This window comes from Merops nubicus, unplaced genomic scaffold (assembly GCF_000691845.1).
Source record: "Merops nubicus isolate BGI_N331 unplaced genomic scaffold, ASM69184v1 scaffold20681, whole genome shotgun sequence".
Classification (NCBI taxonomy): Eukaryota; Metazoa; Chordata; class Aves; order Coraciiformes; family Meropidae; genus Merops; species Merops nubicus.
In genome coordinates, this window is record NW_008587862.1 from 23653 (window position 1) to 38577 (window position 14925).

A 14925-nucleotide genomic window follows, 5' to 3' on the forward strand; every position below is an offset into this window, starting at 1 on the left:
TCCTGCTGCTGCTACTTCTAGTGCATTATTGTGAAGGTGAATAGAGCTTTTTGTAGCAGTAGTTAAGCTCCAGTGATATTGCTTTTAAATACAAGCTATTCCTAGCATAAATGCGACTGTTGCTGTCTTTTTCTGATGTTAGGTTGAGAGTTTGTTCCAGAAATATCACAGTAGGCGTAGCTCGAGGATCAAAGCTCCATCTCGTAACACCATCCAGAAGTTTGTCTCACGCATGTCAAATTCTCATACATTGTCATCATCTAGTACTTCTACATCTAGTTCAGAAAACAGGTTAGTATTTTTCTAAAGCAATTAAAAGCTTTATTCTGTAGTTTTCTTCTAATTTTGGAGGTTTAGAATCACCTACATTCCTTTTGTTCAAAGCTGCTTTCATTTCAAGCCACGTTTCTCTGTATTTGCAAACAATCGAGTCATGCATACATTAGTCAGTGTGGTACCAAGTGGGCATATTTGCTTTATGACTTCTGTTTGAAAATGAAGCAGAGTTGTGAAAAGAACTTTTTTGACCTTTTATTAATTTAGGAAATAACTTTTGAAATTTAAGTGCAAGACTGAAGCATTTGATAACTTTGAAAACCAATTGGTGTGCATCTGTTCAAAGACAGCACTTGTGCCCGTGTTGGCAAATGAAGAAACATGATGTTGCTTTTTCTCTAGCCTTACTTTGGAGAAATGCTTGTGCCTATGACTAGAAACAGTTGTGTAGAGGCACCCTACGTGCATGTATATTAAATAGGTTTTAAAACAATATAAATGAGTGATTAAATTATTTTAAAGGAGGTACTAAGCTGTTATGACTTTTTATCATTTATACAATATTCAACAATGTCTTATGAGTTGTAAATTGTTAGATTATTTTTTTTCTTCTTTGAATTCTACTACTTGAGTGCTTTTGCATGTTCTTTTCCTTGGTTTCAAAGGTGAAATCTCCAAATGTATCAATCTAAAAATTAATGTGTGGGTAAATAAAATGGAGGCAACACATAAAAGAGGGAGATTCTTTTTATAAAATCTGCATGTGACATGTTGGTATGTTAGTGTTCATGTGAATCTGTTGTATCTGCTTCTGTTAGTAGCAGAAAATTCTTGAATGGCTGTTATCCTCTGTTATTTTTTTTATTTTTACATATGTTCATCAAGTAGTAATTAGTTTCCTGTAATCAGCTGAAGACTACCTTGTGCAAAGGAAAGAAAAAATATAGGAAGCTTTCAAAATATAAAAATTTCTTAGTTTTTCAAGACAAAATGAGTGAAAGGAGGAAGCTGGTTTGTTTAAAGAAGCACTAGGAAAAACCAGGCAAGTAAGTGCCCAAGGCTGGGCCTTTCAAGCTCTAATTGGTATCTGACCTAGTTTAAAAAGATGTCATGTGTTTTGTGACTTTCCCTTTCATTTCAACAAAGTGTTGTCTGTACTCAGTGCTTCTAAAAATCTGGTTGCTTGCTTATTCAGACCAAAGTTGAGGAGAGTGATTCATGAATGGCCTATAGTTACACAGAAGTGACTGTTGCGAACTGGAAATTAATCTGTTTTCACTGTTAAAGTCATTCTGAATTCTGATATGCCACTTTTACAATCACAAATATCTATTTTTATAGTATGAAGGATGAAGAAGAGCAGATGTGCCCCATTTGTTTGTTGGGCATGCTGGATGAAGAGAGCCTAACTGTGTGTGAAGATGGCTGCAGGAACAAATTACACCACCACTGCATGTCAATATGTATGTTGTCATCTTTGTCTTCTTAAGTTCTGTTGACTCTAAATATGCAAAAGATTTTATCAGTTATTTACAAATCAAATTTGTAATTCTATGCTTTGAGAAGGAAGTCAAATTCAGGGCTAGAGATTTGAGCCTCTTTTTACTCAAGTGAAAAGACTATGCCCAGTTAGAGCATGGATAGGAACAGACTTAGCCCCTTGTGACTTGTTACTAGAATGCATGAAAATCGCTTACTGCCAGCTAGGATTATATGGTGAATTATGGAGTATGCTTACATACTATATTAAATAAAGTATATAGATAGTAAGTTTGCTTTAACAAATAAAATTCCATCTGCCATTTCAGGTACAAAAGCAGTTCCATTTCAGTTCATAACTGCTAATATTAATTGTAGTGCTAAACTGAAGCATTTTGGCATGCAGACTCTTTATAAATGCCCTTATTTATCAGACTGATGCAGATGGCTCAGTTCAGACCCATTTATCCTGAAACTAACATTCTTCAGTAAGATTTAGGACTAGCAGTGCCATCTTCTGATCTTATACACTGTAAAACTGAAATACATACTATCATGTTGCTGTGTTACAGGGGCAGAAGAATGCAGAAGGAACAGAGAGCCACTTATCTGTCCTCTTTGTAGATCTAAGTGGAGATCTCATGATTTCTACAGGTAACATTCAGTCTGTGTATAGCAAGCTGCCTGTTTCTAGATTCTTAGTTGATGTTCCTAAATACGGTGAAGTATTTACTGCAACAAATATTTCATTTCCACATTATTTCTTGTCAATCTGCAGTCATGAATTGCCAAGCCCGGTGGATTCTTCTGTTCTCCGTGTGGTTCAGCAACAAACTCAGCAGCAATCTGCAACCGGATTACCGAGGAGAACCCAAGATAGCAGTTTTAACCTTACTCATTATGGGGTCCAGCAGATCCCTTCTGCCTATAAAGATTTAGCTGAGCCATGGATTCAGGTAATTCTACTTTGTAAAAGAAGCTTCAAACGTAAAAAACTTATTTCAAACTGCTTTGCTAGACTTCTCAGGTCAACGATTCAAAAATTTATTCTGAGCACCATCAGAATGTAATAATTCTGGTTGATTTTTACTGGAAAGAATTGAGTTTAACTGGCATCAGAAGAGAAGATTTTTCCTGTCTTGTTTTACTGGGTTTTCATTTTTGAAATTCATCTCAGGCATCATATTAAAGGTCCTTTTAATAACGTGTAGTATCCTTAGCTCTAGTTTTAGCTGTGTAAGTGTCATATCAATAAAAAGCTGGCACTTATTGTTACCCAAGTTGTGTTGCAGGAGCTGAATGACCTAAGTAACCTCTAGAGTTCAGAAGTGTGTTTAGCTGAGCAGGGGTGAGGTGACACACTTAAAAATGGAAGAACTTCTGATGCCTACATTTCTGCTGTAATGTTTGTCTGGTATAGCCAGATTTTGGTTTCAGGGTTATTTACAACACTATCTAGAAATGAACTTTATACCAAATAATTAAAATTCAAAGTGAATTAAACCATCCATATAGTCGTCCTCCCACTTCTCCTAATAGAGTTCTTGGAGAACCACTGACTTCTCATTTTATGATACTTCATTTCTATCACAGAATCTTTTTTTTAAGACGCTGTACTTTCTGACATGTTTTTGCTATCAGACGGTCATTTTTCACCAGAAGAATTCCTGTGCTCTTTTTGGTTGCTGTTCTTAGGCACTTAAGTTGCAGTGTTATTCAGTTTGACTCCTATAGCGTTGATTTATCTGTGGCAGGTTTTTGGAATGGAATTAGTCGGCTGCTTGTTTTCTCGAAACTGGAATATACGAGAGATGGCACTTAGACGTCTTTCCCATGATGTTAGTGGTGCTCTGTTACTGGCTAATGGTGAAAGCACTGGAAATTCTGGAAGCAGCAGTGGAAACAACACAAGTGCTGTAGCTCTGGGAGCAGCTAGTGGATCATCTCAGACCAGTGTCTCAGGAGATGTGGTGGTGGAATCCTGCTGTAGTGTGCTGTCCATGGTCTGTGCTGACCCTGTCTACAAAGTGTATGTTGCTGCTTTAGTAAGTAGTTGTTTACTCGTTGTATTCTAGTAATTTCAAAGTTATTTAATATTTGAAGGGGAAGGGAAGGGAGAAGATAAAGTCAGAAATCCTAGTAATTGTTGTTGAGCACCACCAATGGCAACTTTTAACCATCACCTGAAAGTGGAGTGAACAAAATCCTCAGCAAGAGTGCAAGTGGCATGACTCCACCGGCCAAGTGTAAGGAAATGCTTGCCACAGTGCTAAGTTTTAACAGTACTGGTGTGACTAGATTGCTTCCAATGTCATGTATTCTTTGAGAAGTTCTAACAATAAATATATAGCAAGCTATTTATCCACTGAACACCTCACTCATATTTGGAGTACACTTTATATAAAACTATTTACAACTTTTTAAAAATACTGACAGTTGTGTGACTAATTTGATTTCATATGTATTGTTTTTTTCCTTTCCCTTAGAAAACTTTAAGAGCTATGCTGGTATATACACCCTGTCATACTTTGGCAGAGAGGACTAAACTACAGAGACTTCTCAAGCCAGTTGTAGAGACAATACTAGTTAAATGTGCAGATGCCAACAGGTATGTATGTTGTCTCATGAACTTCAAATTCACTTTGGAGTGTTACTGAAGTGTCTCGAAGCTTCATTTGTCCCTATTCATGTGGAACTAGGCAACCAGTTACAGTTGGTGTAATGTGTGGATCATAAGTACAAATATATCATGCTTTTCCTAGTCTAATTGCTACCAACAAACTTCTGGCTTGAAAGATGTTGGTTTTGAAGGCAAATGGTATTATTTTTCCAACACTTACAGATCTTAAATGACACCTAGCTTTCATAAGGCCTTTTCTTCTCCCCTTAAAATAAAGGAAGATGTTAGATGCAGTCATCAGCTATCCCCTCACATCTCAGCTGATATTGCTTAAGTCTAACTCTTATGACCCACCTCTAAGCAGTAAGCCAAGTATCCTTCAGCAAGTACCTACAATGTATGTTTCCTGCTTCAACAAAAGCTGTTGAATAACTGCCATGAAGTGTTAACATGACACTTCCTATTTCACTGTGTAATGTTAGGAGGTGGGTATGCTGAGTGAATGTCTTCAGCATTTCTAGCTTGAGTAGCCCTTGTCTTCCTGTCCCAAACTACCGTGCTTGTTCTGCCAGACCAGCCATTTCTTCACCTGTGCTGTAAACAAGACGCAGAATTCCACCAGCTCGACTTTTGTCTCTTTAGGTTGAGTTCCTAAGCATCGTTTCTCTGACACTGCAGATGGAGATGCCACAGCAATAGTCTAGCAATAGAATATCCAAAATTAAAGGAATAAGTGAAATAAAAATGTGCCTTGTGTTGCTGGATTCCCAGCTTTGGCCTGTTCTTGCAAGAGGATGAGGTCTTATCTCTGTGTTTTTGTTTATTTATTAGTGATGTTACGTTTCTGGAGGGATCCTTGTAAGGAATGTCGCAGCTGCTGATAGCTTACAGAGAAAGGATTACAAAAATATATTGAAATGAAGTGCTGATCATTTTCCACAGAAAATTCCAAGCTAATAATTATTGAAATAAAATGATTAGAATGTTTTTCCTTGAAAACATCTGCTAAAAGAGTTATTTTTTGGTTTTAATTTATTGTAGTCGAACAAGTCAACTTTCAGTCTCAACGCTATTGGAGATGTGTAAAGGTCAAGCAGGCGAGCTGGCAGTTGGGAGAGAAATACTTAAATCTGGTAATAATAGCTCTTCATATATGCTTGAATTATAAATAAACATACTGAAGTGATTTAAATCCAATACAGCTTTTATCCAATATCGGCATGGCAAAGAGAACAGAATTTCTCTCAGTAGTTTGGGAGGGGGATACCTTGGGCACACAACGTATATTTCTGTATGATGCAGTTCTGATCTTTCTTTATATCAGAACTTAGATTGTGAACTTATCTAATCCTTGTTCTGTCAACTTTTTTTAATAGGGTCCATTGGTATTGGTGGTGTTGATTATGTCTTAAACTGTATTCTTGGAACCCAAACCGAATCTAGCAACTGGCAAGCGCTACTGGGGAGACTTTGTCTAATTGACAGACTTCTATTGGAATTTCCTGGTGAATTTTATCCCCACATTGTCAGTGGAGATGTTTTACAGGCTGATACCATCGTAGACAGGTACTTGCTTGCACTATGTGACTAGTACTCTTGGTAGTTGAGTATTTTGTTGGTGATTTTGTGGGAAAAAAAAAGTTCTAATTTCTGTAAATAAATAACGTGTTTATATGCAAAGGTGCACTTAATTTATGGAGTAGATGGTTGCCTTCTTTTAAAACTTACAAGCTGTGAATCAATTTTGAAGCACCAGCGCACCAGTAAGCCTCCTTTCTACTGCAGAACTGGCAGCTAAATACATCGTCTTGAAATGGCTTTCTTGGCACTAATTGCCTAAACACTACCAGTGTTAAAAATGCCTCTTTTCTTTTTTCAGGTATAAGAAACTTCTCTCTCTCTTAACTTTCGCCTTGCAGTCAATTGACAATTCCCACTCAATGGTCGGTAAACTATCACGGAGAGTATTTTTGAGTGCAGCAAGAATGGTTGCAAGAGTGCCTCATGTTTTTGTAAAGCTGTTGGAAATGTTGAGTGTGACAAGCTCAACTCATTATGCAAGGATGCGTCGACGTCTGATGGCAATAGCAGATGAAATGGAAATTGCAGAAGCCATCCAGCTAGGCATGGAAGAATTGCACTCTGGGGAATGTCGACACGAAGACTTTTTGCAGCTACCTGTACCAGATAACTCTCCAGAAGCTACAGAAAGTAATACTCCTAACAATACTGTCCAGTTATCAGGGAAAAGTGGGAAAGGTTTAAGTGATAAAAAACAGAGTGCCAGTCCAGAGGACATTTCTGAGACGCTGGCTGGCCTTGCTGTGGGACCTCCTGTTTCATCAGTAACCACTGAGCAACCAAAGCCAGCCATTCAAACAAAAGGAAAACCCCACAGTCAGTGTTTGAACTCTTCTCCCTCATCTAGTCATTCCCAGTCGCTGTTCCCCACACTTCTGCCTCCTTCAAACCCATCTGTACCAGCTGGCACTGTAACAGATGTTTCTAAGCCCAGACCTCAGGGATTCGTTCCCTGCAAAATCCCCTCACCTTCTCCTCAAACACAGCGGAAGCTTTCTATCCAGTTTCAGAGGAACTGCTCTGAAAATAAAGAACCAGAGAAACTCTCTCCAGTTTTTACCCAAGCCAGGCCACTGCCATCCAGTCACATACACAGGCCAAAGCCGTCACGACCCACTCCAAGTGATGTGAACAGGCAGGGAGAAACCTTAAAAAACAGTATGAAGCTTGACCTGAGTGATATTTCGCAGTGTGATGGCCAGGGTGGTAGCAGCAGTGACGCAGTTATACCGAGTGAAGAGACGGTGTTCACACCGGTAGATGAGAAGTGTCGACTGGATGTTAATGCAGAGCTCAATTCCAGTATTGAGGACCTGCTCGAGGCTTCCATGCCAATGAGTGATGGCACAGTCACATTCAAGTCTGAAGTTGCCGTTCTTTCTCCTGAGCGGGCAGAAAATGATGATACTTACAAAGATGATGTAAATCACAATCAAAAATGCAAGGAAAAGATGGAAGCAGAAGAGGAGGAAGCTTTAGCTATTGCCATGGCAATGTCAGCGTCTCAAGATGCCCTGCCAATAATTCCCCAACTACAGGTCAAAAACGGTGAAGATATCGTAATCATTCAAAAGTATGCGTATGGGAATTTAGCATAGGCCTCAACTGAGGCTTACTGAAAGTGTAAAACAGAGATGCTTTATTTCCAAAGTAATACAAAACACAAAGGTAGTCCACACCCTGTCCCAAGACTCAGAGTATAAACAGCCGATTGAGGGTGCTAACAGGATCTTTCCACAGTCACTAACAAGTTTAGAGAAGGTATTTGGAAGAGAAACATCATGTCATGTCAAACCTTCAAAATGGCAAAGTGTGAAGGGTAAAAGTGGGGAAACCAGGAAATGAGAACAAAGCTTTTAAGCACGAGTAGAACTGTTCTGAGTCTTAATGCTGATTTATTTTGAAGGCAATTATACAAAACCAAACTAGTTTCTGAAAGAAAAGGCAGAGTTGGAAGCGGTCCTGTTGTCAGCACGTCTTGAGAGAGAAGATGTGAGATACTTCAGATGTCAGAAAAAAATTTTTGTTGCCAAATAGACAAAAGTACTAGCCATACGAATAAAGCAAGTAGTATTTTATTTGTGGTCCTTTGTATGAGGTAGCAAGTGAAGCATAAAACAGAAGAAATAGATTAAGTAGAAAACAACGTGATTTTGGTTGTTTACTGTAGGTGCTAATTAAAACCTTAACTAGATGTGAGGTCATGAATAGGAAAACCAGTCTTGCTTCTGTTTCTGTCTTGCCTTTCACCTTCGGGTAGTAAGGCAGAGCAGGCTCTCCTCTCTGTGCTTACCAGCAGGGGGAGTTCGTGGATTACGGAATGCTCTGGTGTTCTGGTCGCACCTGAAACGTGTAACATGCAGTGCAAAGAGCTGTAAGGGAGAGGAGGGGCCTATAAGCTTGGATATTTCATAACCACCTAGAATGTCTACATTTTAGATGCAAGCTAGTAAATATGGAATTGATTTGGGATTTAATTTGCAGACACCAGAAACCCTGCCTGGACATACCAAAGCAAAACACCATTACAGAGAAGATGCAGAATGGCTTAAAGGTCAGCAAATTGGTCTTGGAGCTTTCTCTTCCTGTTACCAAGCTCAAGATGTAGGAACGGGGACATTAATGGCTGTAAAACAGGTGAACACTCCAAATACTTTGCTTCTTGATTATATTTTGCTTGTTCTTCAATATTTCTTTGGATTATTAAATATAAAACCTGTCTGCTCTCACTGAGTTCTTGAATTCCTTCCTTCCTCTGCTCCCTGTCAAGTTGTCACATAATTCATAATAAAGAGTCTTTGTGTGTGATATTCACATTTTTTCTACTTTTCCTTAAAATGAAAAAAAAAACAAAGTAAACTTTTTTTAATATGCCCATTTTCTTTCATTGTTCTTCAAATGCATTTTTACTTTTATCAAGTTCATAAATCAGTGATAGCGTTAGCAAAGAGTCCAGATCTCTTGATTCCAAATTGATGCCCTATTTGCAAGGTAGTTACTAAATGTAGTTTCCCCGTACTTGTCTAGATTTTTTTTTCCCCTAAAACTACCCAGGTGGAAGAAGCATAGTTTAATGCTTGTTTCCTCTGACCCAACAACCCCCTCTGGGACATGTATTTTTAATATTTAAATTACTTGATATAGTGATTCTGATGCCCTGGGACCATTCTCTGCAGAAGACTACTTCAGATGTAGTACGGAGCAGGGCTGCAGCTTGCTCTAGAGGCATTGCAGGACATCAGATCTGCTTTCTGCCCCACCCTGACCTCCCTACTGAATTTCTGGTATAAGAGCTTTAGTTATGAAACAGATAGTCTAGTTAAAATACTAAAAATCTTACGAATAACACCATCAGAATCCCATGTCAGGCCTTAGCTTTATTCCTTTTCTTCAACATCTGAAAAAAGAAACAATTTTTTTTGCTCCTGGTTTAAGCAGAGTGAAGAGGAAGGAAAGTTTCTTCACTATGTATTTTGAGAGGTTGTTGTTGGTATTTCCCTAGAAGATCACTCTTTATTTTCTATGATTATCTCACATGGAGATACATTCTCAGCAGAGTGACCTTGATAAAACAGTATTTGCTATTTCTGGGTAGTGAAAAGGGATGGAAAACCATCCATCCTTGTTCCTGTACTGAAGGGGGGCGGGGAGGGTTTGCAGGACTGGTAGCTATGGAAGGTGAGGCTGAATACCGTGTTTCAAAACAGGTGACGTATGTCAGGAACACCTCATCTGAGCAAGAGGAGGTAGTTGAAGCACTGAGAGAAGAAATAAGGATGATGAGTCATCTGAACCATCCTAACATCATTCGAATGTTGGGTGCTACGTGTGAGAAGAGCAACTATAACCTCTTTATTGAATGGATGGCAGGTAAACAGCTACTGTGCCAAACAGAAGGGAAATATCAGTTGTGTCTTGAACTGTGTAGCTTCATGCTGCATTCTGCATCGCTTCAGCTGGCAAACTTGTGTTTTCCTTGCTGTTCTAACTGCCGTAAAGGTGTACTACAGAACAGTTGAAGTGGCTGTAGGTATTGCATCAGTTAATAACTTTAAGCTGTTGCTAAAAGCATCTTTGCTAGAAAGTTTGGGGTACTTGTTTTTGACCCAAGCACTTTCATAAAAATTATGAGGTGGTTTGCAATTTGCAAATGCCTTTAAGAACTTGAATTGAATTTCTAATAATAGGTAAGAAGCAGGATGCTTCAGGAAAAACTTGTTCAAATCTTAAACATATTAAGTGGTAATTTAGTAAAAAATAGTGAAATCATTATTGCATAGAGCTGGAGTAAGAAGGTCCGTCCTTTTTTTTTAAAAAGGAGCTTTATAAATTTTATGAATGTAATCATATGTTGTTTCCATCCAGTTACCAAGACTTGATTTTGTGTTTTAAACATCATTATTTCTTGTAAAAGAAAGCAGTGGTTTCTAGTGTTCTAGTGTCCACTAGTGTTCTGCTGCTTAAACGTTAATGCAAAATGTGGATAAATATGTGCAATTTATCAGCAACAGTAATTTGTACACTACGGGATTTGTACATTGTCTTTACGGAAGTATAAAATTATCAGGAAGCATGAAGACTTATGCTTTAACATGTATAATTCTACACAGAAAGCAGTTAAGTAGCCTAGTATGTTACTTTTTGCCTATGAAACTTTTCTGTGGTTTTGAGGTGGGCAGAAATCTACCTACAAATTCAGTGTAACAATACCAAGTTCAAAAAGGAGGCAATGCTGCATTCTAATACAAAATGTAAGTGTTGATAAAATGTGAGGTTTTTTATCTTCTAGGAGGTTCGGTTGCTCATTTGTTAAGTAAATATGGAGCCTTCAAAGAATCGGTTATTATTAATTACACAGAACAACTGTTACGTGGCCTTTCTTACCTCCACGAGAATCAGATAATCCATAGAGATGTTAAAGGTGAGAATTACTTAAAACATCTTCTTAAAAGGAATATCTAGAAAGCAGCATCTATTTTGGCTTGAAACCTATGCTTCTTTCAGATACCATTTCAAGAGTGGTGTTTTTATTTGGTTTGGTCATTCTTAAGAACCTTTAATTACTGAAATTAGTCAGAATGTTCATAGCATGCTTGGAGATATTTGCTACCTGTGCCGATAGTTAAGAAAAATCGGTCTTTTTCTCAGTTTGTTCAAACAAAATATGAGGTTGAAATATAGCTTAAAGATTGCTGGCTAAATTAATGTAAATGTGTACACTGAAGTGATAGTAAAATCTGTGAACAAGCCAAGATAAACAGGCCAGCTTTCTAATGTATAGGAGTATTGAGCTAAGTTTTCTTCTTTCATCCTAACTGAACACAAATACCATTGTACTGTGTCTGAGCAAAATGTGGACTCTATTGGGGAAAAAACTTTTCCCATTACTGTCACTGTACCTGCCCACGAACCAGAGAGATATCCACATAAGTAGCAACATGATGATGGCAAATATTTGTCTTGAATACTTCTTCTTAAAATAGGAAAATTTTCAGTTCTTCTGTAATTCTCTTCAAGAATCCTCAAAGCTGCTTATGGATGAAATAAGTTTAAGTATCACAGGGAGCTGCAGCCAGTGAAAACCTCCAGGGTGTTAGGTCGGCATTTTCTTTCATTGTTCCATCTCCAGGCATTGTTCCAGAATCCTGTGTTTGCTCTACTTTGAAACTTTGATTGCTTCTCTAAATCTCTTGAATGGCCTCAGGCTGTGTGCAGTATCATTCACGCATAACAGAAAAGTGACATGATTAGACTTTGTCCTTGATTTTTGGATTTCCTTGATATTGGGGGTGCGGAACATCAGCCTATTTATAGTTTTGAAATGGAGGGGAGGAAGAGTGTCTATTGATCCTTTTGCCTTTAATGGAAAACCAACTAGCAGTATTTTTATTATGCTGTTGACAGGTGCCAATTTGCTAATTGACAGCACAGGTCATAGATTAAGAATTGCTGATTTTGGAGCTGCAGCCAGGTTGGCATCAAAAGGAACAGGTGCTGGGGAGTTTCAGGGACAGTTGTTGGGAACTATTGCCTTTATGGCACCGGAGGTAAGAAACCAGTTTTGGAATTTACTTGAAAAAGTTTTGGAACTCTTTAAGCTAATTCATACAGCCAAATAACACAAAACTGTTGAAATGCTTCAACTATGTTTTAAAAGTATTTATTCTGAAGAATAGTAATGGTTCCAACATACTGTAAATGACATTTCTTTCTCACTGGTGAAGTTGTTTTAAGTAGCTTTTTTTAAAGGATTATCTGTGATAAGTATTGTTCCTAAAGCCCAAATGACCATTTGGTCAAAAGCTAACTGTTGCAAGGTACTTTATTTGTCCCTTGAACAAGCATTTTATTTCCTAACTCTCTACAGCTATATAAATCTTAACGGCTTTTACATCACTGATCACTGTCTCAACCTGAAATATTAATCAGAACACACTCAGTTGACTAATTTTTTTGCAACTAAATTACCTAGAGTTTAGAGACTTTGAAGCAGATAACCTGAGCTTTGGTCCATCTGTCCAGGTTCTGAGGGGTCAGCAGTATGGCAGGAGCTGTGATGTGTGGAGCGTTGGCTGTGTTGTTATAGAAATGGCTTGTGCTAAGCCTCCGTGGAATGCAGAGAAACACTCCAATCATCTTGCTCTGATATTTAAGGTGAGGTATCTTTTTGCTACTGATATGATGCAAAAGGTACTGACTAACTTCATATGCAGCAGTGTGAATTTTAGAAAAGTATACAAGGTGTAGGGGTTGTCGCAACAGATTTTCTTTATATTGCAGCTGTTAGTACAAAATTAATGATATCTGCAAAATCATATTTGCTTGTTTAAAAACACAAAAAGATTACCCACACAATAATATGCAGAAAAAGCTCCATTCTAAGATACAAATATGTAGTGTAACAGGAATTTAAAAAAAAAAAATATTTTGAGTAGAGTTGATCTTGACTCTAGACAGAAGATTAGGATTTAACCTCTTTCTTACAATCCTGTAAAATGCGGGAGCAAAAGAAGTTTTTCTACCATAAAACATTTCTGTGTGCATTTACATTTCATAGTGGGGAAGTGTTCTTTGGTAAAAAGCTGATGGTCCTCATTCAGACTTGGCTAAAAGATATTTACCATTATGTCATGGTATATATGATTATTGCCTCTCCCTTTTCTAGGTCATCTGTTTTGGCATTCATGTTCCTTACTAAAATCAATTCAGGGTATTTAATCGTAAAGTCAAGTTGAACTGTAGGCATTAATGAAGAAACTGCTGCTTCAAGTGAAGAAAGTTATTAGCATTTTCACTATCATGGGTGAAGAAAGTGTGCCCATGGAAGAACTAACACAGCAGTATTCAAATATGTTCTGATTAAGTACAAATCATTCATGATAACAGAGATCATTGTATTGATTGTCTGTCTGTGTGAATATAGTAGTGCTACTCCAGTGTTTTCAGTCGTCTTGCTTAACTTGATCTGGAGAAGATAAAAATTAATTTGGGAGTGATCTGTGATCTGCGGTTGCCCTTTGGGGTGGTAGCAGAAATACAGCAGAGGCAAGGCAAGAGAGCATACCCAGTTTAACTGATCAAAGCATAACATTGCTCACCTTAACAGATCTCCACCTTGGCTTATGGCAGTTAACAGTGATGGAAACTAAGAGATTAAAGAATAGCCTCACATATGGCATACGAGCTTTCCTTACAGCCTGCTCAGCTGATGTTCACTGCAGATCTTGCTATAAGAAGAAAACTTAGAAGCGCAAGGAGAGGGGCAGACTGAAAGGCAACAGGCCTAAGGGGCAGCTTCATTCTGTGAAATGAAACAGTAACGTAATCTTCAAACTGCAGTAGGAAATACGCTAAGTGGAGAAAAGCTCATACATACAACTTGTCAGCTGATAATGACCAGCTTTGGAAGGTTTTTGGGGTAGGAGAAAGTGCTTGACTGACTTCTAAAAAGTTGTTTTCCCTTCGTTTAGATTGCCAGTGCAACTACTGCTCCATCGATCCCTACACATCTGTCTCCTGGCTTGAAAGATGTGACTCTTCGGTGTTTAGAACTTCAGCCTCAGGACAGACCCCCGTCGAGGGAGCTGCTGAAACACCCCGTCTTCCGTACCGCGTGGTAGCCAGCCACTCACCTGTGAGGCTGGTGCCAGGAAGAAGATGCTACTGAATCTACAATAACTGTCTAGCAGTGCAGTTAAGCACAGCAAATCATATTGTTCTGCCGGCCTTAATGGCAGATACATCAAGGACTTAAGGCCAGTGGAGGGCCCTACCTAAGTATGTGATTGACAAATCGAGACCTTTACCTAAGCTCAGTATGCAACATTTCGCAACTCGTGCAGAGGTTTGTAAACTGTGCCTTTCAAACATCTGGCTCTATGTGAACACAACACGTTTTTCCTTAAATCTGCATGATTGCTTAGCGGATAAGCGATTTTTATTTGGAGCACTTTTTCTGCAATATTAGCAGCTGAGAGGCTCAGGACCTTATTTAATATAGCAATCACAGTTCAATTTCACATCATGTAGATGTAAGGAGAGGATTCTGCAGTTAGTAAGTTTCCAGCACTCCTTAAAAGAAAGTTCTGTATCTGTCCCTTATAGTTACAGACTTCTCTGAGTAACGAATCCAAACATTGATGGATACTTTAAAAAAAAAAAAAAAAAGTTTTGCCTTCTTTAAAGTAAAAGCAGGCAGTTGTAGTTCACTGTGCATTTACTGCTGGCCATGTAATGTCTTGAGAAATTAAAGTTTGTTTTCATTGTATTTTTAACTTTAAAACAAAGGGGATCTTTTGAAATAGTCTATAGAAAAAGCTGCAAACTGTGTCATGGAACATATTGCTGACACGAGTTTTAAAACCAGATTTGCTAGAAATCTGGAAAAAAAAAAGCCACTTTTTAACAAGGTGGCAACACTGATTGTATAGGTTATTTAAACAACAAAATAGAAGAACCAAGATTGTTCT

General features: G+C 38.2%; 1 protein-coding gene across 1 annotated transcript in view; it reads left to right on the plus strand.

Annotated features, from left to right (window-relative positions):
- Positions 1–14511, plus strand: part of MAP3K1 (mitogen-activated protein kinase kinase kinase 1, E3 ubiquitin protein ligase) — a 19338-nt gene extending 4827 nt beyond the window's left edge. Inside the window, exons 5-19 of the mRNA XM_008949095.1 lie at positions 143–291; positions 1618–1739; positions 2328–2409; positions 2534–2711; positions 3510–3800; positions 4242–4363; positions 5417–5508; positions 5752–5941; positions 6255–7533; positions 8441–8593; positions 9664–9826; positions 10746–10877; positions 11861–12003; positions 12479–12610; positions 13927–14511. Coding sequence (XP_008947343.1) covers positions 143–291; positions 1618–1739; positions 2328–2409; positions 2534–2711; positions 3510–3800; positions 4242–4363; positions 5417–5508; positions 5752–5941; positions 6255–7533; positions 8441–8593; positions 9664–9826; positions 10746–10877; positions 11861–12003; positions 12479–12610; positions 13927–14076 — 3378 coding nt within the window. The 3' untranslated portion in view covers positions 14077–14511. The remainder of the gene's footprint in view (positions 1–142; positions 292–1617; positions 1740–2327; positions 2410–2533; positions 2712–3509; positions 3801–4241; positions 4364–5416; positions 5509–5751; positions 5942–6254; positions 7534–8440; positions 8594–9663; positions 9827–10745; positions 10878–11860; positions 12004–12478; positions 12611–13926) is intronic.
- The last annotated feature ends 414 nt before the right edge of the window (positions 14512–14925 follow it).